Raw genomic sequence first — 27,249 nt, forward strand, 5'->3', positions numbered from 1 at the left:
AATAATTCACATGTATAGAACATACAGTGATTACTATGTTCAAAGGAAGGGGGGATGTAACAATATGTATATTGCATGGGAGATAAAGAGTTAACAATTTACTGTTAGTACTTCTTACTTACCACCAGATGGTGATCAAGAGCATATATATATATATATATATATATCATGTGACACACCTTGATTTGGAGAAGGTGTTTAGGTATGAGATAGATCATCTGTGTATTTGAGAGTTCTGCTGTTAGAGTTAGCATAGTTTATTTTAGTAACCGTAAAAACTTAGGACTATGTTTGAATCTTATTTAAGTAGTATTAATAAATCAGCTTTGTTAATTTACTTAGCTTGATGTTCTTTGTTCAACACTACGCATTCAAGACGTCTAGACAAACAAAACAGAATATCACACCCATCACTTTAAAAAAACAACAAACCATGAGAGCCCCAGTGCTCGGGGGAAATTACATTACATTAATACACACAATGCAAGTCATCCCCCGACATGGCTCAGAACAGACAACCATCATATGACTCCAATACTACAAAGAGAGGATTCACAGCTGCACGTCCAAGTAAAACTCAGAACTCAAACCTTGGGTCCCCCAGGAAGAATCACAAAAATATCAAGGAGAAAGAAATGAAGACCCAAGTTACCAGACCCCACCCATCTGGTAACACAGCCAAAGACAGAGCCCCATATCAGGAGAAAAGACTAACTCTAAGGAAGAGTCAGATAAAATTAAATCCTCATCAGGATAACATGCAGTCAGCCTGTGTCCAAAAAGGATTAAAACACGAATGCACACAAACAAAATTAAAAGAAAATGAAAATAAAAACCCAAAACTGATGAACTCTAATTGGGTTAATTGAGTTCCTTGAGCATAACTAGGACAAACTACTCTTCCCACCTCAACCTTCCACCCCTCGCCCTGCTACAGCTCTGCTCATTTTCCCTTCAAATGAGACGGGGAGAGACAACAAAAAGCCCCCCCCCCCCCCCAACGCTCCCCCCACCCTCTCCGCCATAAGGGGTATCAGACATTGTAAGGTCCAAATAAGTCCTTGTACAAATTCTACATATAACATTCGGCTTAACATGATATGAACTTCTTAAATCAGGAAAACCAAAGGTACAGGTCATCATGTCCACATTACACATGACCCTGTAAGAAGAAAAAAATGACAACATAAAGTAGACCAGAACATAACCAACAGAGAGCTGAGTCCAGGATAACAACAGAGCTGCAGGGCAGTCTTCAGGATAGAGACTTCTTCACTGGCACATGAAGAAAGCAAAATTCAAGGATAAGGCAAGATCAATGGGTATTCCTCAGATCTCTCAAGGATTTCAACGATCAAAGCACAAGGCATCATTATTTCCACCATGCCATCTCACCAGATCCCAGGCAGTCAACAAACTAGGCTCCGGCCAGGGGAGATGACCCGACCGGTTCGGCCACCTCCAGCCCACCATGACCAACATCTGGAACAGGCCAACATAGAGCCATTGGTCGGAGGGCCAAACCAACCCCAAGCCTTGAAGACAGGATTAGATGTGCTCCATCAAATTCAATAGTGCTCTCTCTATCACAAGAACTTCTTGGGCACCTCCATAAAAACACCCCACAGCTCCTGGAACTGGGCCTTGACAATCTGCACTGCAGAGCTGAGATTTTCAGCCAGAACTGCAACTTCATTGGTAGCCATTATCCTGCAATGCGCATCTCACCATCAGGGTGGGAACCAGCTGAAAAGCAACTAGGAACTGGGCCCCTAAAGGCAGGGCCCCACCCCCACTCCTTCCTGCAACCATGAACAAGCGAGGATTTGAACATTCTATCTCAGCTGTACCATGCAAAAATATCAGCCAACAATTCTCAGGACACAGTACAAAGCATGTACGCAAAGAAGACATAAAGGAGGCGTGCATAAGGATTAAAAGACGAGCAGAGCCTCTTCTGTTTTCACATCACGTGACACCTCCCTTATTTTATAACAGAGCAGGCTCGAAATTCGTTAATTTAGCAGTCCACAAAAGCTGCTCAGTCTAATCTACTTCCCCGACAACATGCACTGTTCTGTACAGTTTGATAGAATCCCGTCTAATAGTTTGAGTGAAAAATGGATAAAAACAGATTGTGGCCTAGCCCTACTTTGTTTGGAATCATCTTCTCCATGCTCCTGACCTTTACCTTCCCTGCAGATATGGAAGTATTGGGCTGCATACAAAGTCAGACAGCAAGCTCTACAATCTGTCCAGACTGAAATCATAGACAAAAATACAGCAATTCCTGATCAGAGCTCCTCCACGTTGGTGATGTCACTCCTGTCGCTCAGAATCTCAACTACAAACACTCGAGTTGTTTCCCTTATGGCAGTAACTTGTTCTCCCTGATGATAAGTGTCAAGAAAATTGTGGTTATGGGACAGGGTGTCACATCTCTATCCCTAATCACACTAAATAACACCCCATTGGGAGTGGTCAGTAAATCCTGCTACTCTGGGTCCGCAGTGACAGACAACCTGTATTTTGCTGCAGAACTTGATGCACGCAGAGGGAAAAACAACCACCATCTTTAGATGACTTGTAACACGTGAATGGAATTACATCGAACTGACTCGCGGGACGAGGATGCCAGTTCGAGTCCTGTGTTCTCGGTACCTTGTACAGCTGTGAAATATGGACTATCATATAACTTACAGCTATCAAGAAAGGAAGCTCAACAACTTTCACCTTCATTGTTTGAGGTGCATTCTGAACATTGCATGTGCGACATGAAGGACCTAAACATCGATTCTTATACCTGGCACTAGTTAATGGCGGAGGGGAAATGGTGACATCACATGTGGAGGTGACGTGCGTCACTTTGACAATCAGTGGCTACAGCGGCTTGGCAACAGCAAAAACAAGAGCCCACAATGTCACCTGATAACCACTTGTGGCAGAACCTGTCAGTCATGAACTAATCTCTTCAGCCATGTGCACCACATGAAGCTACCCCATCCTCCTCCACACATATGATTTGTTTGATCATTTAGATTTCAGGTTCCTATGCGGATGGAAGATTGCAGATGACATTAGTTCAATATATTTCTTTCTCCAAAATACAATGGATCAGTTGTACTAACATAGATCCATCCCAGCTAGTTCTCTCCTCCCTCCTCTGCATTGTTTGCAGGCCAGTTGGCCAGTTATGTTACCAACTGATACCGAGCTGTTTGGCTGTATTGCATGCCGTGAGGGAGACACAGCCAAATGCATTCTATCCAGTTACAGAGTACAAAATTTATCAAATGCAGTGGGGGGGGGGGGGGGGATTTGAGTGAGTTTAGTGGGTCTGTCATATAACGTTAGATAGGCGTCACTCTATTTATTGGATCTCCGCTATATTTATTGGATCTCATCAGTCTCCGTACAGACTGCTGTAACAACCCACCATTTCACATTACAAATTAGCATGTAACTTTCACGGTGCATCTCTGAGCGAGGTCAGTCTGTTATCTGCTTTGGCTGTTGCAGTTGTGCCGAGCAGAATTGTATCAAGGAAGATGTTTTTTTTTTTAAACTCACCCAGTAATATAATAAAATAAAGAACTTGCATTTCTATAGTGCTCTTCATGTCCTCAAGATCTACCAAAGCACTTTACAGCCAGTAAAGGACTTTCAATCATAACTGTAATGTAGGAAAACAAGGCAGGCAATTTGTACACAGTCAACTTGCACAAATAGGAATGAGTTAATGACCAGATGATCGTTTGTTAATGCTGTTGGTAAAAGGATAAATATTCACTGGGACACGAGGAAGAATCTCCTATTCTTCTTGAAATAGTACCATGTGATCTTTTGTATCCACATCCGAAGGAAAGTGGGACTTCAGTTTAAACAGGATATCTGAAAGGCAGCATTTCAACATTAGTACCCACTCAGTATCAGCGCTGGAGTGCCACCTTCAACCTTGTAATCAGGTCACTGCAGTTGGACTCAAATACACAATCTTGTGATTCTGAGGCAAGAGTGATCGTATTGAGCAAAGTTATTCATAGATCATAGAATTTACAGTGCAGATTTACAGTGCAGAAGGGGGCCATTCGGCCCATCGAGTCTGCACCCGCCCATGGAAAGATCTCCCCACCCAAGCCCCCTCGCCACCACCCTATCCCCGCAACCAAGCAACCCCATCCAACCTTTTGGACATTCAGGGCAATTTACCATGGCCAATCCATCTAACCTGCACATCTTTGGACTGTGGGAGGAAACCCGAGCACCCGGAGGAAACCCACGCACACACGGGGAGAACGTGCAGCCTCCGCACAGACAGTGACCCAAGCCGGGAATCGAACCTAGGACCCTGGCGCTGTGAAACACAGTGCTAACCACTATGCTACCGTGCCGCCCCTTCACCTCTATTGCATTGATTCTAGCTAGAAACGTGGGCGATGTGAATATTGAGTGAGCTTGGCATTGAGCTCGACTGATGCATTCACTGTCACATTTGAAGAGTGCAACTTGGGAGGAGCATTGGAAGGATGTTTGTGGCTGTAGATCTTTACCCCAGCAAACAATGTTCAAAGGAATGGGAAAACGATGAGAGCTGAATGAAGGGGTGAGACCATCTTCCCCTCTTCCCCTTCAGACTTCACGATTCATTTCCTTTGTATTCATTTCCAATGCAACAGGATTGTAAAGTTTAAGAGATTTTGAATACGGGGGTTGAAGTTTTTCTTTAACAGCGCACTGCACTTCAGTTATAGCCAACTGACCGCATAGTTGAAACCCAGCCACAACGGAGTTAGATTTCATGATCTTCAAATAGAAAGATCATTCCAGAACTGGCATTTAGAAATGAGGACTGCTTCTATCAATTTATAAATACATATAGGTTTATACACATCACTTTTCTTTCTGCGCTGTAGGATTCGAAGAAAGCTGACAACTTGACTTCCGAACAGGTAAACCTTTGCTCGAAGTTCAGCTGCTTTTGTGTCTGAGAATGCATAAAACCGGTTTCAGATGTTGGCAGGAGTTTTGCAGTTTCACACAGGCCCTTTGAGACCTCTAATACAGTATTATAGCTTATTTATCTCATTGGACATAACTTTAATGAACTCAGCGAGAGAAAGAAATAGTTTGCATTTATATAGCCCCTTTCACAACCTTAGGACATTCCACAGAGCTGCTAAATGCCTCTGAAGTGTAGCCACACTTGTAAAGTAGGAATTGTGGCAGCCAACGGCAGACAGAAAGATCCCATGACACCAATGTGATATTGGCCAAATAGTCTGATTTAGTGATATTGGTTGAGCGACAAACATTAGTCAAGACACCGGGGAGAGCTCCCCTGCTGCTGTTTGAAATAATGACGTGATCTTCCATGTCCACTTGAGCTGATGGGCAGATCCTCAGTTTATCGTTGCATTCGGGTTGCCAACAATAATTAAATGTATTCCTGCAGGTTTTGTCACATGATTTGTCCCAACAGTCCAGACACTAGTTGACCAACATATCCATCCCTGTGATGCACTGCCTCCCTACCCGAATTAAAAAGCAAAAAGACTCGTCACCCAATTTTATGATGCTTGAATGTCAATCAAACCGCCTTCTCCCCCCCCCATTTTCAGTATTTCAAGTAAAATGTTCAATGCAAATGATCGACCTTTTTTCATGTCCATTTGATTTTTCTCCCGTATTGTACACAGCAGCGCCCTGGAGATTGATCCTGGCGGCTTGGCAACCCGGTGCATCATCCAAAAGACAGCATCTGCAATAGTGCAGTACTCCCTCACACTGGACTGGGAGTGTCAGTCCAGATTTTGTTCTGGAATGGGGCTTGAACCCACAACACTCTGCCTACTGAGCAGCAGCTGACTTCATCTGTAATTAGCCTTGGCTCGCCAGGGGCTATAGGCGTCTCTCGGTTAACTGCAGTTCTGTGCGCCATTGTCATTGCTCCCTCCTTTTCCTGATGTTTCCTCAACCATTCAGTCCTTCCCTGACCTGACTTGTTCTTACCTGATGTTTCACCTTCTGTTGATGCCAATACTAGGCTCACATCCTGTCTTTCCCAGTGGTGGGGATTTCTCAACTTCTGCTTCTTCACTTCAGCTGCTTCTACACTTCAGCTGTAAGCCCATGAGATGCTGGGACTCTGAATTTCAGGCAGACAAATTTGATTAGTTCTTTGATCAGTCCAGCTGATTCTAAGGACCATTCGCCAGTCCCAACATTGTGTGCAAAAGTAAAATAATAGGGGAGGAGTGGCGTAGCGGTATTCTCACTGAACTAGTAATATAGAGACCCAGGGTAATGCTCTGGGGACACAGGTTTGAATCCCATCAGGGCGTTTTATGGAATTTGAATTTCAGTAAAAATCTGGAATTAAAAGTCTAATGACTACCATGAAACCCATGTCGATTGTCATAAAAACTCATCTGGTTCACTAATGTCCTTTGCGGAAAGGAATCTGCCGTCCTTACCTCGTCTGGCCTACATGTGACTCCAGACCCACAACAATGTGGTTGACTCTTAAATGCCCTCTAGGATGGGCAATAAATGCTGGCCCAGCCAGCGATGCCCTACATCTCATGAACAAATAAAAAATTAGATATTTTTGGGACTTATTAGCCAGGAGCATTATGGCAGACTCCAGTGAATTACCTCCCCTGACTAGATCTCATAGAGTCGTACAGCACAGAAAAGGCCATTGTGTCTGCCAGTGAAAAACAACCATCTAACTATTCTAATCCCATTTTCCAGCACTTGGCCCATTGCCTTGTATGCCTTGGCACCACAAATGCACATCTAAATACTTCTTAAATGTTATGAGAGACTCTGCTTCCACCACCCTTTCAGGCAACAAGTTCCAAACTCCCACCACCCTCTGGGTAAAAAAGGTTTTCCTCACATGCCCACTAAACGTCCTGCTCTTTACCTTAGATCTATGCCACCTGGTCATTGATACATCCACCAAGGGGAAAAATGTCTTCCTCTCTATGCTCCTCATAATTTTATACATCTCAATCATGTCCCCCCCTCGGTCTCCTCTGCTCCACGAAAAACAATCCAAGTCTATCCAACCGTTATTTATTTCTTATTAATCTTTATTGTCACAAGTAGGCTTACATTAACACTGCAATGAAGTTACTGTGAAAATCCCCTAGTCGCCACATCCCGGCGCCTGTTCGGGTACACTGAGTGAGAATTCAAATTGTCCAATTCACCTAACAAGCACGTCTTTCGGGACTTGTGGGAGGAAACCGAAGCACCCGGCGGAAACCCAAGCAGACACGGGGAGAACGTGCAGACTCCGCACAGACAGTGACCCAAGCCGGGAATCGAAGCTGGGATTCTGGTGCTGTGAAGCAACAGTGCTAACCACTGTGCTGCCCTGCTGCCCATGTGTGCTACTGTGCCGCCCGTGTGCTACCGTGCTGACCGTAACTTCATAATTGAAACTCTCCAGCCCAGGCAACATCCTGGTAAATCCCCTCTGCACCCTTTCCAGCGCTATAACATCCCTCCTATAAGGTGGATTCGAGAACTGCACACTAGCTGTGGCCGAACCAATGTTTTATAAAGTTCCAGAATAACCTCCCTACTCTTAAATGCTATGCCTCGGCTAATAAAAATGCAAGTGTATCATATGCCTTCTTAACCATTGTATCCATCTGCTATACTCCCTTAAAGGGCCAGTGTACATGCACATCAAGGTCCCTCTGATCCTCGGTGCTTCCTTGGGGTCCTGCCGTTTATTATGTATTCCCTTGCCTTGTTTGTCCACACCAAGTGCGTCACCTCCCACTTATCTGGATTGAATTCCATTTGCCGCTGATCAACGCATCTAACCAGCCCGTCTGTATCCTCCTGTAATCCTCCTCTCTATTTACCACCCAACCAATTTTCATATCATCCGCAAACTTACTGATCAACCCTCCGACATTCAAGTCTAAATCATTTATATAAACCACAAACAGCAAGGGTCCCAACACTAATCCCATCATGGAAAGAGCAGTGATATAAAATTTTAGGTGTATGGGGGCAGGGATTACTGTTGATTATTGTTGCAATTTGTGATGTCGATCGCCCATCCTTAGTTTCCCTGAGTGATTGTTTTTCCAATTTGACTGGGACAGTGGCTGCTCAGTGTAAACCACATAGTGAGTGACTGGGATATTGCACCCCACCTACCCCAACCCCCACCTAGTCACTCCAGGGAAACTCTTGGCCAATGTTAAGTATTTTGGTCTGGATGTTTGTCCAGTACCGCAATCGTCATACTATTGTACTCAAATTCAACTCGTTGTTTGTGGGACCTTACAGTGTGCACAATGAGCACACCTATTTAACAATTAACAATAACTTAATGAGTATTTCAATGAAAGTGAGGCACTTTCGAATGTTCAGAGTGAAGTGTTCCTCGACGAATCTTACTATCTTTCTGACCAAGCAATCCGAGGGAGCTGAATACAGGAATTGATTTAACTAAATAATGATGAATGCTGGTCATGCATTAGTTCATTGGAGCAAAATAATGCAGCGTGCTCGCAAGACAATATACAATAGCATTTGAATGGCACCGTTGAGCAAGTGAGAAAACTGGAAGAGCTGGCAAATAAGGAAATGCTCAGAACAAGTTTGTTTTATCCAGCATTTGCAAAAGGCAGCTCAGCTGGCTTGGGCATGCCACCCAACTTCTGTCATCATGGCTTGCCCATCAGGTCACTGGTCGTAGGAATAGAAAAACAACACATTTTTAAAGCGTGTGAAAGTGTTGATGTTCAGAAAGACCTGGATGTATTTATCCAAAGAACACACAAGGTGAGCATGCAGGCACCGCAAGCAATTAAGAAGGCAAATTGTGTGGCCTTCATTGCAAGGTGATTGGAGCATTAGAGTAAGAAGTCTTGTGACTGTCATGCAGGGCTTTGCTCAACACATTTGGATACTTGGGGGCTGGTTTAGCATAGTGGGCTAAACAGCTGACTTGTAATGCAAAACAAGGCAGCAGCACGGGTTCAATTCCCGTACCGGCCTCCCCGAACAGGTGCCGGAATGTGGCGACGAGGGGCTTTTCACAGTAACTTCATTGAAGGCTACTTGTGACAATAAGCGATTATTATTATTAATACTGTGTGCAGTTTTGGTCTCCACATTTAAGGAAGGATATACTTGCAGTACGACAAAGGTTCACTAGATCGTGTTCTGGGATGAGACGATTGTCCTAAATTGAGAGGTTGAATGAATTGGGTCCACATCTTAAGGTAATCCCACAGAAAGATACAAGATTGTAAGGGACTGAACAGGTTATGAACAGATACAGAGGTTATTCCCTCAGGCTGGGGAAACTAGAATAGGGTAGAATTCTCTACCTCCGAGGATTGTGAATGCTCCATTGTGAATATATTAAAGGTTGAGATAAATGTTTGGTTTCAGGGCAGCATGGTGGTGCAGTGGTTAGCCCTGCTGCCTCACGGCGCCGAGGTCCCAGGTTCGATTCTGGGTCACTGTCCGTGTGGAGTTTGCACATTCTCCCCCTGTTTGCGTGGGTTTCGCCCCCACAACCCAAAGATGTGCAGGTTAGGTGAATTGGCCACGCTAAATTGTCCCTTAATTGGAAACAATTAATTGGGTACTCTTTTTTTTTTTTAAAAATTTATTTAATATTTGGTTTCTCAGGAAATCAAATGACACATGGAGTGGGTGGGAAAGTTGAAGCTGAAGATCTGATGTTCTTGTCTTTCTATACTTTTTTAAATCTGTTGGTTGATCCTTTCTAGGTGTCGAGGTGGTACTGATTGCTCCTTTGCCATTTATGTCATCTCCACAAATAGCTTCAATCTCTTGGGGACGCATGAAGGTCCAAGACTGTGCCACTACTTATAAGGATTGCAAGGTGTGGCCAGGAGGAAGTCGTACCTGGGACTGGAGAGAAACGGGGACAGATGTGAGTAAGAACCAGTGCGCACTGAACAAAGCAATGGGCGGGGGAATGGACACAGTGGGTGAAAACATTTATTTTCTTTAACCTCTTCAATCCAAGAGATTGAATCCAATGCAGAAATTATATTAAATTACATCGAAAGTACAGCGCAGAACTGGGCAGTTTCATTTTACAGACTCCTGCTGGGGTTTATGCTCCACGCAAGACTCTGCCAACCCCTCTTCCTCTAACTCCGTTTCCACATCCTTTGATTCCTTTCTCCCTCCTGTGTTTATCTTGTTTCCCCTTTAGATTGGTCCTTGGGATGAAGGGGTTGCCCTCTGATGAGGGCCAGAGTAAGTGGAGCCAATATCTGTAGAATTTCGAAGAATGAGAGGTGATTGCACATACAACGTTCTGAATGATAGCGTGGATGATGAAAGATTGTTTCTGCTGGTCAGGGAATCTAAAACATGGGGTCACAATCGCAGGTTAAGGGATGATCATTTAGAATCATAGAATAGAATACGTACCGAACAGCAGGAGGCCGTTCGGCCCATCCAGTCTGCACCGACTCTCCGAAAGAGCATTGTACCCATGTCCACTTCCCCCTCCTAACTCCGTAACCTAACCTGCACATCCTTGGATACTAAGGGGCAATTTAGCATGGCCAATCCACCTAACCCGCACATCTTTGGTTGGTGGGAAGAAACCGGAGCATCTGGAGGAAATCCGTGCAGACACTGGGAGAACATATAAACTCCACGGTTACCCAAGGCCGGAATTGAACCAGGGTTCCTTGCGCTGTGAGTGCTAACCATTGTGCAACCGTGCAGCACTAGGACTGAGATGGGCAGAAATTTATTCACTCAAATTCAATGTCAATCTTTGAAAATTCACTACCCCATAGGGTTGTGGATGCTCCATTGCTGAATATATTTAAGGCTGGGACAGCCAAGATTTTTGGTGTCTCAGGGAATCAAGGGATATGGGTGGGAAATTGGGCAGTCACGATCATATTGAATGGTGGAGCAGGCTGGACAGTCTGTATGCTCCTACTTCTTTGTTTTTGTGCATTGGGAACATTAGTGTAGACTTTTGTGTGTAAGTATCTGGAGTGGGACTTGAACCCGCTGCCTTCTTCTGTCTCAGAGGCAAGAGAGTGTTATCCACTGAGGGATGGTTGGCATGTGAGGGTAAGGGTTTTAAAGAAAGACTTTCTTGCTCAGTCCTGACTGTTGTGCTCTGTCCCATTCAGCATTACCCTGGAGTACAGGCAGCTGACCTGGAGGAAGTCATTGCCAAAGGTGTTCAGACGCTGGTTATTGGCCGTGGAATGAGCGAGGCTTTACAGGTTAGTCTGACATTTTTTTAATAAACGATCCTATTGTACCTGCTTTCATTCAGAGTTTTAAAGAAAAATGGGACAGTGTAAAATATAATCGAGGCTCTGGATTTCTGAGACAGGGAAGGTGATGAATTGCTTAACAAAACAGAGTAAGTAGGGATGTTCTGGATTGTAACGGGTGGCACAAGATCGTGCATGTCTGAACTTGGGGGTGGTGGGGGAGAGGGGTGCAGGTAAATTTCGAACACCAAGTGGCATGGGTAGAGACTCTAAATGTTAAACAAAAACTGGAAAAAATGGATAATCTCAGCAGGTCTGACAGCATCTGTAGAGAGAAAAGGGAGCTAACGTTTAGAGTCTGGATTGCCCAGTATTTTCTGTTGTTTCAGATTCCAGCATCCGCAGTAATTTGCTTGTAACTCTCAATGCTAACTCTGGTTTCTTTTCCACTAAAGCTGCCAGACCAACTGAGTATTTCCTGCACTTTCTGTTTTTATTTCTAGCATCCTGGGGGGAAACGGAGATGCAGTGGTTAGCACTGTAATTCGATCCTGGCCTCCGGGTCACTGTCCATGTGGAGTTTGCACATTCTCCCTGTGTCTGCGTGGGCCTCACCCCCACTACCCAAAGATGTGCAGGGTAAGTGGATTGACCACGCTAAATTGCCCCTTAATTGGAAAAGTAAAAAAATAGATTTTGAGCATCCGCAGTATTTGTAACATGAGTACCTGTATGAGGAGAGGGGCCCAGCTGACTAATTCTTGATGATGGGGCTGGTTTAGCACACTCTGCTAAATCGCTGGCTTTTAAAGCAGACCAAGGCAGGCCAGCAGCACGGTTCGATTCCCGTACCAGCCTCCCCGAAAAGGTGCCGGAATGTGGCCACTGGACGGTAGTCATTGAGGCACGTTGCCTGTTTCTTCTTTGGCACCGGTATGATGGTGGTCTTCTTGAAGCAGGTGGGGACCTCGGTGCGGTGTAGGGACAGGTTAAAGATGTCCGCAAACACATCTGCCAGCTGGGGTGCGCAGGCTTTGAGTGCACGACCAAGGATCCCGTCTGGGCCCGTCGCCTTCCAGTAACTTCATTGAAGCCTACTTGTGACAATAAGCGATTTTCATTTCATTTCATTTTTTTCATGTGTGAGGATGCTGGCAAGGGGAATGACAAGTTGTCCCCACAAAATACTGCATGAAAAAAGAAAGGTTTGCATGTTGGCACAGCGTTTTTCAGACATCTCCAAGCACTTGATACCAATGAAGCATCTTTTTGTCAAAATGTAGGAAACTCAGCAGCCAATTTGTGCACAGCCAGCTCCCACAAATAGCAATGTGATGATCACAGGATAATTTCCCTGTTCGTGATGTTGATTGAGAGTTAGATATTTCTCAGGGAATGAGGGATAATTCCCCTACTCTTCTTCGAAATGGTGGCTGGGGGAATCTATTACATCCACCAGTGACATTTTAACGTCTCACCTGAAAGAAGGCGCTTGCAACAGTGCAGTACTCCCTCAGTACTGCACGGAAGTGTCAGCTAAGATTGTTGCGCTCAGGTTCTAGATTGGGACTTGAATTTCCAGCCTCACGGCTCAGAGACAGGAGTGCAACCCCCAAGATGCCACATAAATATTCGCATGAACAAATGTGAAACCATTAGTGAGAGATGCGTTTCCTCCTTTTTCCTTCCTCCAATGAATTTCCCTCATGAATTATGTTCTCTCTCCAGTGCAGTACTGAGGGAGTGCTGCACTGTTGAAGGTGCTGTTTCTCATATATACAATAAACTGAGGCCTCATCTGCCCATCCAGGTGGATGCAAAAAACCCCAGTATGCAGTACATACGTTCCCCAACCGGAAACCATGGCTCACTCGCGAGATTGACACCCTACTGAAGGACAGGTCTGAGTCGTTGAACTCAGACGACCCTGACCTATACAAGAAATCCAGGTACGACCTCTGCAAAGCCATCCGAGATGCCAAGAGAGAATATCGAACCAAACTAGAGTCACAGACAGACTCTCGGCGGTTGTGGCAAGGACTAACCAACATAATGGGCTACAAAGCGAAGCAGGGCAGTATCTCCAGCAGCAGCGCACCCCTCCCCGATGAACTCAATTCATTCTATGCTTGGTTCGAGCAGGAAACCAACAATTCGCTGTCGACTGCCCCAGCAGCCCATAACATACCCATACCCACCATCACAGCTTCCGAAGTCAGATCGGCCTTCCTGAAAGAGAACCCTTGGAAGGCAACGGGCCCAGACGGGATCCTTGGTCGTGCACTCAAAGCCTGCGCACGCCAGCTGGCAGATGTGTTTGCGGACATCTTTAACCTGTCCCTACACCGCACCGAGGTCCCCACCTGCTTCAAGAAGACCACCATCATACCGGTGCCAAAGAAGAACCAGGCAACGTGCCTCAATGACTACCGTCCAGTGGCCCTGACTTCAGTCGTAATGAAGTGCTTTGAGAGGTTGATCATGAAGCGCATCACCTCCATACTCCCAGAATGCCTGGACCCACTGCAATTCACATACCGCCGCACCGGTCCACAGCAGACGCCATGTCCCCGGCCCTACACTCATCCCTAGAGCATCCTGAAACAAGGACTTCTACATCAGACTCCTATTTATTGACTACAGCTCTGCCTTCAAGACCATAATCCCAGCCAAGCTCATATCAAAGCTCAAAAACCTAGGACTTGGCTCCTCACTCTGCAACTGGATCCTTGACTTTCTGGCCCACAGACCACAATCAGTAAGAATAAACAAGAAAGTACATGAGAAGAAAAGGGAATAAAAGAAAATACATAATAGGGCAACACAACATATACAATGTAACTCCATAAGCACTGGCATCGGATGAAGCATACAGGGTGTAGTGTTAATGAAGTCAGTCCATAAGAGGGTCATTTAGGAGTCTGGTAACAGCGGGGAAGAAGCTGTTTTTGAGCCTGTTCGTACGTGTTCTCAGACTTTTGTATCTCCTGCCCGATGGAAGAAGTTGAAAGAGTGAGTAAGCCGGGTGGGAGGGATCTTTGATTATACTGCCCGCTTTCCCCAGGCAGCGGGAGGTGTAGATGGAGTCAATGGATGGGAGGCATGGACTGGGCGGTGTTTACGACTCTCTGAAGTTTCTTGCGGTCCTGGGCCGAGCAGTTGCCATACCAGGCTGTGATGCAGCCTGATAGGATGCTTTCTATGGTGCATCTGTAAAAGTTGGTACGAGTCAATGTGGACATGCCAAATTTCCTTAGTTTCCTGAGGAAGTATAGGCGCTGTTGTGCTTTCTTGGTGGTAGCGTCGATGTGGGTGGACCAGGACAGATTTTTGGAGATGTGCCCTCTCCACGCTTCAGAAATCCGCCACTCCTCAGTGGAAAAGGAAGCCCAAGCCATAGTGGAAGCTGTGCGACATTGGAGGCATTACCTGGCCGGCAGGAGATTCACTCTCCTCACGGACCAACGGTCGGTAGCCTTCATGTTCGATAATGCACAGCGGGGCAAAATCAAAAACGACAAGATCTTAAGGTGGAGGATCGAGCTCTCCACCTTCAACTACGAGATCTTGTATCGTCCCGGAAAGCTGAACGAGCCGTCCGATGCCCTATCCCGCGGCACATGTGCCAACGCACAAATTAACCGCCTCCAAACCCTCCACGAGGACCTCTGCCACCCGGGGGTCACTCGGTTTTTCCACTTTATCAAGTCCCGCAACCTCCCATACTCTTTAGAGGAGGTCCGTACAGTCACAAGGGACTGCCACATCTGCGCGGAATGCAAACCGCATTTTTTCAGGCCGGATGGTGCGCGTCTGATTAAGGCTTCCCGCCCCTTTGAACGCCTTTAGTCTGGATTTCAAAGGACCCCTCCCCTCCACCGACCGCAACATATACTTCCTTAATGCGGTGGACGAGTACTCCCGCTTCCCATTCGCCATCCCCTGCTCTGACATGACCGCGGCCACAGTCATTAAAGCCCTGAACACCATATTCACACAGTTCGGTTGCCCCGCATACGTCCACAGCGACAGGGGGTCCTCCTTCATGAGTGACGAGCTGCGCCAGTTCCTGCTCAGCAACGGTATAGCCTCGAGCAGGACGACCAGCTACAACCCCCGGGGGAACGGGCAAGTAGAGAGGGAGAACGGCACGGTCTGGAAGACCGTCCTACTGGCCCTACGGTCCAGGGACCTCCCAGTTTCACGGTGGCAGGAGGTCCTCCCGGACGCCCTCCACTCCATCCGGTCACTACTGTGTACTAGCACTAACCAAACGCCTCATGAGCGCCTCCTTGTCTTCCCCAGGAAGTCCTCCTCTGGAACGTCGCTGCCGACCTGGCTGACGGCCCCAGGACCCATCTTGCTCCGAAAACATGTGCGGGCGCACAAGTCGGACCCGTTGGTCGAAAGGGTTCACCTCCTTCACGTGAACCCGCAATACGCTTACGTGGAGTACCCCGACGGCCGACAGGACACGGTCTCCCTGCGAGATCTGGCGCCCGCCGGCAACACCCCCCCCCCCCCCCGACACCAATCACCCAACCCCCCCCTTCCTGCCACCGCCGCACCCCGCGACCGCCCCCTTCCCAGGAGGATCGGTCCTCCTCCCAGGCCCGACCAGGAATGAAGCCCAAGCTGAAACCGTAAGGCTCCCGGAGACGACAACACCGGAACAAGCACCACCACCGGGGCCGAGGCGATCGACACAGACGACCAGACCGCCCGACCGACTCGTGGCGTCGATCTAACAGTACAATATGTGGACTTTTAACGAAAACATTTTCTTTTTCCTGACGATTACTGTAAATAGTTCGAAACAAAAAAAAAAACCTTGTACATACTGTAATAACATGCGAAAGTTTTCCTCCCAGGACCAGCCTTGTAAACCCTTACCACCATGCGAAGCATCACCCCGCCGGGTTCATTTTTAACAAGGGGTAAATGTGGTAGTATGCATTAGGGGTCATGTGGGACTGTGAAGCCGTGATGTCATTGGCTGACAGATCCCGGGTCCTGGTTGGACGTTGACCTCTAGCTCCGCCCTGAAGGCGGAGTATATGTACCAGGAGTCCTCCCCCGCAGGCAGTCTACTACTGAACTGCGGGGGAACAGTCACGCTTAATAAAGCCTCATCGACTTCACTCTATTCGTCTCTCGGAGTCTTTGTGCGCTACAGGGTGGGAATTGGCTGGGTTGGATTTGTCCTCCTTTTTAAAAATTAAGTGAGAGTACCCAATGCATTTTTTAAAGGGGCAATTTAGCATGGCCAATCCACCTACCCTGCACATCTTTTTGGGTTGAGGGGGCGAAACCCACGCAAACACGGGCAAAATATGCAAACTCCACACAGACAGTGACCCAGAGCCAGGATCGAACCTGGGACCTCGGCGCCGTAAAGCAGCAATGCTATCCACTGCGCCACCGTGCTACCCTGATTTCTCCTGCTTTTTGTGTACAAGACATAGCTGAGCAATTTTCCACATTGCAGGGTAGATGCCAGTATTGCAGCTGTACTGGAACAGCTTGGCTAGGGGTGCGGCCAATTCTGGAGCACATGTCTTCAGTACTATTGCCGGAATATTACCAGGGCCCACAACCTTTGCAGTATCCAGTGCCTTCAGCTGTTTCTTGATATCACGTGGGACGAATTGAATTGGCTCAAGACTGACATCTGTGATACTGCGGAACCTCTGGAAGAGACCGAGATGGAGCATTCATTCGGCACTTCTGGCAGGAGATTGTTGCAAATGCTTCAGCCTAGCCTTTTGCACATATGTGCTGGGCTCCTCCATCATTGAGGATGGGTATATGTGTGGAGCCGCCTCCTCCAGTGAGTTGTTTAATTGCCCACCACCATTCACAACTGGATGTGGCAGGACTACAGAGCTTAGATCTGATCAGGGTGATTGTGGGATCACTAACCTCTGTCTATCATTTGCTGCTTATGCTGTTTGCACACAAGTATTCCTGTGTTGTAGCTTCACCAGGTTGACACCTCTTTTTTCGGTATACCTGGTGTTGCTTCTGGCCTGTTCTCCTGCACGCTTCATTGAACCAGGGTTGATCCCTGGCTTGGTGGTAAGGGTAGATTGGGGCATATGCTGGCCATGAGGTTACAGATTGTGGCTGAATACAATTCTGCTGCTGCTAATGGCCCACAGCGCCTCGTAGATGCTGTCTCCTTTCTAAATCTATTCCATTTAGCACGATGGTAGTGCCAATCAACACGCTGGATGGTATCCTTATTTCATAGAATTTACAGTGCAGAAGGAGGCCATTCGGCCCATCGAGTCTGCACCGGCTCTTGGAAAGAGCACCTACCCAAGGTCAACACCTCCACCCTATCCCCACCCTATCCCCATAACCCAGTAACCCCACCCAACACTAAGGGCAATTTTGGACACTAAGGTGCAATTTAGCATGGCCAATCCACCTAACCTGCACATCTTTGAACTGTGGGAGGAAACCGGAGCACCCGGAGGAAACCCACGCACACACTGGGAGGATGTGCAGACTCCGCACAGACAGTGACCCAAGCCGGAATCTAACCTGGGACCCTGGAGCTGTGAAGCAATTGTGCTATCCACAATGCTACCGTGCTGCCCGTATCCTCAATGTGATGACGGGACATCACCTCCACAAGGACTATGCGGTGGTCACTTCTACCGATATTGTCATGGACTGATGGATCTGCAGCTGGCAGGTTGGTGGAGATGAGGTCTAGTATGTTTTTCCCTCTTGTTGGTTCCCTAACCACCTGTTGCAGACCCAGTTCAGCATTTATGTCCTTTAGGACCCGACCAGCTCGTTCAGTAGTGGTGCTCCCGAGACACTCTTGGGGATGGACATTGTAGCCCCCACCCAGAAGACATTCTGCCCTCTCCTCCAAGTGGTGTTCAACATTGAACAGTACGTATTCATCAGCTGATGGTGGACCGTACGTGGTAATCAGAAGGAGGTTTCTTTGCCCATGTTTGACCTGAAATCATTAGACTTCATGAGCTCCCTGGGTAACTCCCTCCCGACTGTATACCACTGTGTCACCACCTCTGCTGGGTCTGTCCTGCCGGTGTGACAGGACATATCCAGTAATGGTGGGAGTGGTGTCTGGGACATTCTGTAAGGTATCATTCTGTCAGGCTGTTGCTTGACTAGTTTGTGAGACAGCTCTCCCAATTTTGGGACAAGTCCCCAGATGTGAGGGAAGAAGGGGTTTGCAGGATCTACAGGGCTGGGTTTTCTGTTGTCGATTCCAGCGCCAAGGTTGATGTTGTGTTTCTTTGTAACGGTTTGATACAACTCAGTGGCTTGCTCGGCCATTTCAGGAGCCATTTTAAGAGTCAACCACATTGCTGTGGGTCGGGAGTCACATGTAGACCAGACTGGGTAAGGCCGGCAGATTTCCTTCCCTAAAGGATATTAGCGAACCAGATGGCCGTTTGCAACATAGACGATGGTTGTCGTAGTAACCATTACTGACACTAGCTTTATATTCCAGATTTATTAATTAATGGACTGCATAGTGGTTAGCACAGTTGCTTCAAAGCTCCTGGGTCCCAGGTTCGATTCCCGGCTTGGGTCACTGTCTGTGTGGAGTCTGCATGGGTTTCCTCCGGGTGCTCCGGTTTCCTCCCACAGTCCAAAGATGTGCAGGTTAGGTGGATTGGCCATGATAAATTATCCCTTCGTGTCCATAAAATGTTAGGTGGGGTTACAGGGATAGGGTTAGGTGGGGTTACAGGGGTAGGGTGGAGTTGTGATTGTATCAGACCCCACATTTGTGCTATTCATTCTCATCCCAACACCTATCTTCTTGAATTTTATATAATCCTCTCAAGTGTTGCATTCTTTTCTTTTCGTCCCTTCACAATATTTTTTAGGCGAACAAAGGATTTGCGCCTGATTATCAGTAGCACAGTGTGGCGTGGTCATCGCCTTCATGTCTCAGCACTCTTCCCTTGGAGAACAGTGCGGAGTGGAAAGATCTGTAGGCTTCTTAACGGTCTTAATGGGCTGCAACATAAAAGCTCCTTCAATGGCCGCAACCATCTTTATACAGCCACTGGGTGGTGGTTAGTCCCAAATGGCGGGAGGGTTTTATGAGAGAATAGGGAGAGCATAGTAACAACCAGCACTTAACACCTAAAAATCCTTCAAGGGGCTGAATTTGGCTGTCATGGCTGGGGTCCCAATGACTAGCTGGGGAACAAGGAACAATCGTGCCTCATCTTTTTGCAGGGCTTCCGGCCAAATTCTTGAAGGGGGTGAATTTTACCGTCATGGCGGATGTCCCCATGACTCGTTGGAGAATGAGGTGCAATCAGGCCTCATCTGCTGGCAGGGCTCTTGGCTGCTTTTTTGAAGAGTTGGGAAACTTATTAGTATCTGGAGGGGTTGATTCATTTATGTATGCCTACTTCATCTGGAGACGTCAACACCGCCTGATGGGTGAGTTGACCAGCCGTGATTTTCAACCCACTGAATGAATACCACATTGGATTTTGACTCGGCACTCTGGAACCCACATAAAACACCATTTTTCTTTGTGTTCTCTGCAGTGCAAATCCTTATTTCTCGAAGGAGACAACAGTGCAACCACCTACCCCCTGTTTTAAGTAAATAAACTAACCCTGTGAGTTCATTCTCTCTTAAGTTTGCTCTGGGGTTATTAATAGAAATTGGTTCACACCAAAACTTGGAGTTGGGAAAATACACCATTACTTATTGATGCACTATCAATTACGACGAGACGTGAGTAGAGAGTAATCAAGGCTTTATTAAGCAGAGATGTGTGGCCTCCTGCAGCTGCTGCCAGAAATGGGAGCAGCTCGGTGTGCACACACACTTATACTCCGCCTTCTGGGCGGAGCCAGCAGGCAGTGTTCTACCCCCGTACCTGTAGTACAGGAACCTTACCGTATTACCTCTAATACAACTATTATACAAACAGTGGTCACTACCACATTCGCTCCCTGTTAAAAAGAAGTCCAGCGGAGGTGGTGGAAATTTTTTTTACAGGTTTGTGAGAATTTAAAGTTTACAGTATGGTGAAAATTTACAAATTCAGCCAGTCGGGTGCCTTGACCCTCCACTGTGAGCGCCTCTGTACCGGTGGTAATGCAGGCGCCGACTTGGTCGCCTGTGACACCGGGAGCGCGTTGTCCTCATCTTCATCCCCGGGTGGAACTAGTGGGAGGACGGATCGCCCTGGGACAGGGGCTGTAGTGAGGTGCGCTGGGGGGAGGATGAGTGGTGCCGGGGTAATCGGAAAGGGGGGGGGGGGGGGAAGGGGGTCGGGTGGTGGTGGGCCGTGGTGGGGATCCAGCTGGTGCCAGTTCCCTGAGGGAGACTGTGTCCTGGCAGCCGTCGGGGTACGCCACGTAGGCGTACTGACCGTAGGGTCAGTAGGACGGTCTTCCAGACCGTCGCCTTCTCTCTCTCCACCTGTCCGTTTCCCCGGGGGTTGTAACTGGTAGTCCTTCTCGAGGCGATGCCTTTACTGAGCAGGTACTGACGCAGTTCGTCGCTCATGAACGATGAGCCCCTGTCGCTGTGGACGTAGTTGGGGAAACCAAACAGGGTGAAGACACTGTGCAGGGCTCTGATAACAGTGGGGGTGGTCATATCGGGGCACGGGATGGCAAACGGGAAACGGGAGAACTCATCAATAATATTGAGAAAGTAGGTATTGCGATTATTCGAGGGGAGGAGCCCTTGAAATCGATACTGAGGCGTTCAAAGGGCCGGGACGCTTTCACCAGGTGTGCTTTATCCAGTCGCTAGAAGTGCGGTTTCCACTCCGCACAGATTTGGCAGTCCCTGGTTACAGCTTTGACCTCGGTGGAGTAGGGCAGGTTGCGGGCCTTGATATAATGGGCGAGCTGGGTGACCCCCCGGGTGGCAGAGGTCGTCGTGATTAGCCCGTAGTCGATCCACTTGCTCACTGGCGCATGTGCCGCGGGTCAGGGCATCTGGGGACTCGTTGAGCTTCCCAGGACGATATACTATATCATAATTATAGGTGGAGAGTTTGATTCTCCACCTCAAGATCTTATCGTTCTTGATTTTGCCCCGCTGCGTATTGTCGAACATGAAGGCTACCGATCGTTGGTCGGTGACGAGGGTAAACTCCTACCAGCGAGGTAGTGCCTTCAGTGCCGCACGGCTTCCACGATGGCTTGAGCCTCTTTTTCGACCGAGGAGTGTCGAAGTTCAGAGGCGGTGAGGGTGCGTGAAAAAAACACAACCGGTCTGCCTGCTTGATTGAGAGTGGCGGCGAGAGCGACCTCTGATGCGTCGCTCTCCACCTGAAAGGGGACGGACTCGTCCACCGCGCGCATCGCAGCTTTGGCGATGTCCGCCTTGGTGCAGCTGAAGGCCTGGCGGGCCTCGGCTGCCAGAGGGAAAAGGGTGGCCTTAAATAGTGGGCGGGCTTTGTCCGCATACACGGGGACCCACTGGGCGTAGTAGGAAAAAAATCCAAGACACCTCTTGAGGGCCTTGGGACAGTGAGGGAGAGGGAGTTGCAGGAGGGGGCGCAGACGGTCCTAGGACTCCGTTTTCCACGACGTAGCCGAGGATGGCTAGCCTGGTGGTGCGGAAAATGCATTTCTCCTTGTTGTCGGTGAGATTAAGTTTTTGGGCGGTTTGGAGAAATCGGTAGAGGTTGGCGTCGTGGTCCTGCTGATCATGGCCGCAGCTGGTGACGTTGTCCAAGTACGGAAACGTGGCCCGCAGCCCGTACTGGTCCACCATTCGGTCGTTGGAACACCGAAACCCCGTTCGTGACGCCAAAAGGGACCCAGAGGAAATGAAAAGGGCGGCGTCTGCCTCAAACGTCGTGTAGTGGCGGTCCTCCGGATGGGAGCTGGTGGTATGCAGACTTCAGATCCACCGTGGAGAACACGCGGTAGTGAGCGATCTGATTGACCATGTCTGCAATCCGGGGAAGGGGGTACGCATCAAGTTGCTTAAGTTGGTTAATATTATTCCTATCTAAATGATTATAAATCTTGTCTCTTATAATCCCCTCCAAGACTTTACCGACAACAGACGTGAGGCTCACCGGTCTATAGTTGCCGGGGTTGTCTCTACTCCCCTTCTTGAACAAAGGAACCACATTTGCTATCCTCCAGTCCTCTGGCACTATTCCTGTAGCCAATGATGACATAAAAATCAAAGCCAAAGGCTCAGCAATCTCTTCCCTGGCTTCCCAGAGAATCCTAGGATAAATCCCATCAGGCCCCGGGGACTTATCTATTTTCAGCCTGTCCAGAATTGCCAACACCTCTTCCCTACGTACCTCAATGCCATCTATTCTAATAGCCTGGGTCTCAGCATTCTCCTCCACAACATTCTCTTTTTCCTGAGTGAATACTGACGAAAAATATTCATTTAGTATCTCGCCTATCTCTTTAGACTCCACACACAACTTCCCATCCCTGTCCTTGACTGGCCCTACTCTTACCCTAGTCATTCTTTTATTCCTGACATACCTATAGAAAGCTTTTGGGTTTTCCTTGATCCTACCTGCCAAATACTTCTCATGTCCCCTCCTTGCTCGTCTTAGCTCTCTCTTTAGATCCTTCCTCGCTACCTTGTAACTATCAAGCGCCCCAACTGAAACTTCACACCTCATCTTCACATCGGCCTCCTTCTTCCTCTTAACAAGAGATTCCACTTCTTTGGTAAACCACGGTTCCCTCGCTCGACGCCTTCCTCCCTGCCTGACCGGTACGTACTTATCAAGAACACGCAGTAGCTGTTCCTTGAACAAGCTCCACATATCCAGTGTGCCCAACACTTGCAGCCTACTTCTCCAACCTACCCCTCCCAAGTCATGTCTAATGGCATCATAATTGCCCTTCCCCCAGCTATAACTCTTGCCCTGCGGGGTATACTTATCCCTTTCCATCACTAACATAAACGTCACCGAATTGTGGTCACTGTCCCCAAAGTGCTCACCTACCTCCAAATCTAACACCTGGCCTGGTTCATTATCCAAAACCAAATCCAATGTGGCCTCGCTTCTTGTTGGCCTGTCAACATATTGTGTCAGGAACCCCTCCTGCACACATTGTACAAAAAACGACCCATCTAATGTACTTGAACTATATCTTTTCCAGTCCGGAGGCAATGCGGGTGAAGAAGGATGCAGGCTCTTGTAGGGAGTCAGGGTTGTGGGCACTGGCAACGGCGCCACTCCCATTTGCCCAAGGGAAATATTCGGGTAGTCCAGTGGTGGTGGCCGCACTGAAGATATGGAGACAATTTCGGCAGCATTTTAAGTTAGGGGCGGGGTCGAACTTGATACCTATCCAAGAGACTCATTTGTTTGAACCGGTGAGATTGGATGCTAGGTTTCAGGGTTGGAAGGAGCCGGGGGTGGTGGAAATGAAAAACGTATTTCTGGAAGGGCGGTTTGAGAGCTTGGAGGAGTTGGTGGAGAAGTTTGGAATTCCACGGAAGGAGGTCTTTAGATATATGCAGGTGCGGGATTTTGCAAGGAAAGGTTTCCCGATATTTCCGGTGACACCACCCTCCTCGTTGTTGGAGGGGGCGTTGTCGGTGATGGGGTTGGAGGTTGGGGGCTCATTTTGGCGATCCATGGGGTGATTCTAGAAGAGGTTGCTGCGTCGTTGGTGGGATCTAAGCCCAAATGGGATGAGGAGCTGGGGAGGCGTGAGAGGAGGGGTTGTGGTGTGAGGTGCTGCGGAGGGTAATTGCTTCAACCTTGTGCGCGAGACTAGGGTTAATACAATTAAAGGTGGTGCATTGGGCTCACCTGACAAGGGGGTGGAGACACTTGTATATATGCCCTGGTCCTGTCCAAAGTTGGAGATGTTTTCGGATTCTTTCTTCCGCACCATGTCAGTGATCTTGCACTTGGACTTGGAGACCAGTCCCCTGGGGGCCATATTTGGGGTGTCTGAGCTGCAGACGGGGGCGGGAGCAAACGTTTTAGCCTTTGCCTCGCTGATTGCTCGCAGGCAGGTCCTGTTGGGGTGCAGGTCAGCTTCTCCACTCTGTGCCTCAGCGTGGCGAGCGGACCTGATGGGAGTTCCTGTATCTTGAGACAGTTAAGTTCACCTATTGAGGGAGTCCATCAGTGATGGAGTCTGTTTATTCTTCTTTTAAAAGAGTTGGTCACCGTCAGCTGCTAAAGGGGGGGGGGGGTTATTTTCCGAGTCGTATATATGTTATGGGCCACGGTTTAGTGAACCCCAAAGTGTATCATGGAGTTCCCCTGACCCACAACCTTTAATAGATTGTGGCGTGGGGAGCACACTGCCCACTCTACAGGTGTGGTACAGCAGAAATGGAAAAGTATTTTTTAAAAGCAAAACAATGTTTATTCTATGAACTGAATTTAACCTTTTTAAAACATCCAGTGAACATCGTAACAACCATTAATTCAAATATACCCCTCAAAGAATACAACACTAAATAATGCTTAATAACTTTCCAAACAACATCCAGATACAAAAGAAACACCTTTTAACAGAAGCACATTCGGTTTACATTCACTACTGAGAACATTTATAATTCTGAATTCACCAAATAATCAAGAGAGATAGTCTTTTGATGGCAGAGAGAACTGCAGTACACCTGCTCTGTCTGACTTCAGCTCCAACACTGAAAACAAAACTAAAACACACCCTGCAGCAAACAGCCTAAAACAAAAGTAAAAAGCTGACAGACAGCCCAGCTCCACCCACTCTCTGACATCACTGCAGTAGTAAACACCCATTTCTTTAAGGTACTCTCACTATAGATATTTATATACACACCAATTTATAAACACCCATTTCTTAAAGGTACTCTCAGTAGGCTGCTGGTGGGGGTTGGGGGGGGGGGGGGGGCGGGGGGCTTTTGTTACCCTTTCTACTTTGTGTTGTTTTATTTTTATGTATACAATGTTAAAATGTTAAAAAACAAATAAAAATATTTTTAAGAAAAGAATACGTTTCATGATACCAGAGGATCAATCTCCTTAGGAGCTGCTCATGGTCATCAGCAGTGCCTTTGCAAGATCCTCCAAATCAAGTGGCAAGAAAGACTGCCCAACGGCAACGAACTATCCCAACATTGAGGCGTTAATCACTCAACTCCAGATGTGCTGGGCGGGACGTCCTGCTCGTATGCCCGACACCAGACTGCAGAAGAAACTGCTTGCCTCGGAAGTCCGTGGCGGCAGGAGACCCCCAGGCAGATAGCAGAAACGCTATTCATGGACCCCTAGGGGTCAAACAATTCCGGCTGACACATGGGAGACCCTGGCTTGTGATCGATCAGAATGGAGAAGGCACATTCGGGAAGGCACTCAGCACATCGAGGGACTTTGCTGGGAACAGGCAGAAGTGAAGCTGAGGCGGCGGGGCCAGTGCACAAATCTACAAACAACCCATCTACCCAGCCCTTCAAGCACTACCTGCCTGCCCCTCGTGCGGTAGAGTCTCCGGACCACGCAGGACTGAGCAGCCATTTCAGAACCCCTTTCGTCAAATCGGAAATAAGTCACACTCGGTTCCAAGGGACTGTCTGAGAAGAAGATTTAACTTCCACCCCCCCCCCTTATGAAAAGCAATTGTGCGTTTGAAAAACAAAAGACCGTGTTCCGTGGCATGTTTCGTCTGGTCTGTATGGCTTAGTTCCACATGAGCTGGTCAATTGAGGCATTGCGATATTCCCAATGGATTCCTAATCTCTGCTGTCTTCAAGGGTGGATGAATCTTGGAAAGGAATGGGCAAGGCACAACTTTTGTGCTGATTGCAGATGAAAACATCGGAGGTTGGGAAGCGTGTCATTTCCCTCCTTAATTCAGTGATAGGGAGTAAGGAACAAATTTGTATTGTTCATAAAATTGGGGGCGGGGGGGGGGGTTGGAATTAAAAGGTAGCAGTAAAACATCAGATAAAATCAAGTGAAACGAACCAACTTATTATTTTTTTTACAACTCCAGTTTCAAAATCTAACAAGTCCCAGCTGGCTGGCCTTCTGTGTTCCTGTGACTATTCTGACCGAGCAAGTGGGAGTCAGAAAATAGCGACTCATTAATGAAGGGCAGCACGGTAGCACAGTGGGTAGCATTGTTGCTTCACAACTCCAGGGTCCCAGGTTCGATTCCCAGCTTGGGTTTCTGTCTGTGCGGAGTCTGCACGTTCTCCCCGTGCCTGCGTGGGTTTCCTCCGGGTGTTCCGGTTTCCTCACACAAGTCCCGAAAGACGTGCTGTTAGGTAATTTGGACATTCTGAATTCTCCCTCTGTGTAACTGAACAGGCGCCGGAATGTGGCGACTAGGGGCTTTTCACAGTAACTTCATTGCAGTGTTAATAAAGATTGTTATAAGGAGGCTGCAGTTGAGAGGGCCCACCACATGATGGCAGTGTCGGCCACCTGATGTCAGTAAAATGTTTGGCTCTGCGTAGGATCTGAATTTAAATACAATTGTTTATAAACAATCTTTCTTGTCAAGTAAAAGTTGAGCCCGAGCTGTGCCTGCATGAATGTGGCACCCTGTGAATGGTTTTCCTTATTTTGCCAAGCTTTGTAACAGAACCTATATAGAATCATACGATTTAGGAGGAGCTATTCGGCCCCTCGAGCCTGCACCGCCAGTCAGTATGATCATGTCTGATCTGATTGTGATCTTAACTCCACGTTCCTGTCTGTCCCCATAACTCCTGACTCCCTTGTCAATCCAAGGTCGTCTATCTCAGTTTCGAATATATTCAATGACCCTGGGTAGCACGGTGGCACAGTGGTTAGCACTGCTGCCTCACGGCGCCAAGGACCCGGTTTGATCCCGACCCCGGATCACTGTCCGTGTGGAGTTTGCACATTCTCCCCGTGTCTGCGTGGGACTTAACCCCCACAACCCAAAGATGCGCACGATAGGTGAATTGGACACGCTAAATTGCCCCTTAATTGGGAAAAAAAAATGATGAACTTGTTCCCTCATGAAATAATTTCACCTTTAACTTG

General features: G+C 47.8%; 1 protein-coding gene across 6 annotated transcripts in view; it reads left to right on the forward strand.

Annotated features, from left to right (window-relative positions):
- Positions 1–27,249, forward strand: part of aamdc (adipogenesis associated, Mth938 domain containing) — a 56,603-nt gene that overhangs the window by 16,248 nt on the left and 13,106 nt on the right. For 4 of the 6 annotated variants that reach the window (XM_072477437.1, XM_072477436.1, XM_072477435.1 and 1 more), the window contains 2 exons: positions 9,774–9,940; positions 11,175–11,270. In XM_072477437.1, the coding sequence (XP_072333538.1) occupies positions 9,809–9,940; positions 11,175–11,270 (228 nt within the window). In that variant the 5' untranslated portion in view covers positions 9,774–9,808. Of the gene's footprint in view, positions 1–4,913; positions 4,950–9,773; positions 9,941–11,174; positions 11,271–27,249 lie in introns of those variants that run through there. The other 2 variants (XM_072477438.1, XM_072477441.1) reach the window with 2 other exon arrangements.

Source organism: Scyliorhinus torazame, chromosome 15, assembly GCF_047496885.1.
Source record: "Scyliorhinus torazame isolate Kashiwa2021f chromosome 15, sScyTor2.1, whole genome shotgun sequence".
Classification (NCBI taxonomy): domain Eukaryota; kingdom Metazoa; phylum Chordata; class Chondrichthyes; order Carcharhiniformes; family Scyliorhinidae; genus Scyliorhinus; species Scyliorhinus torazame.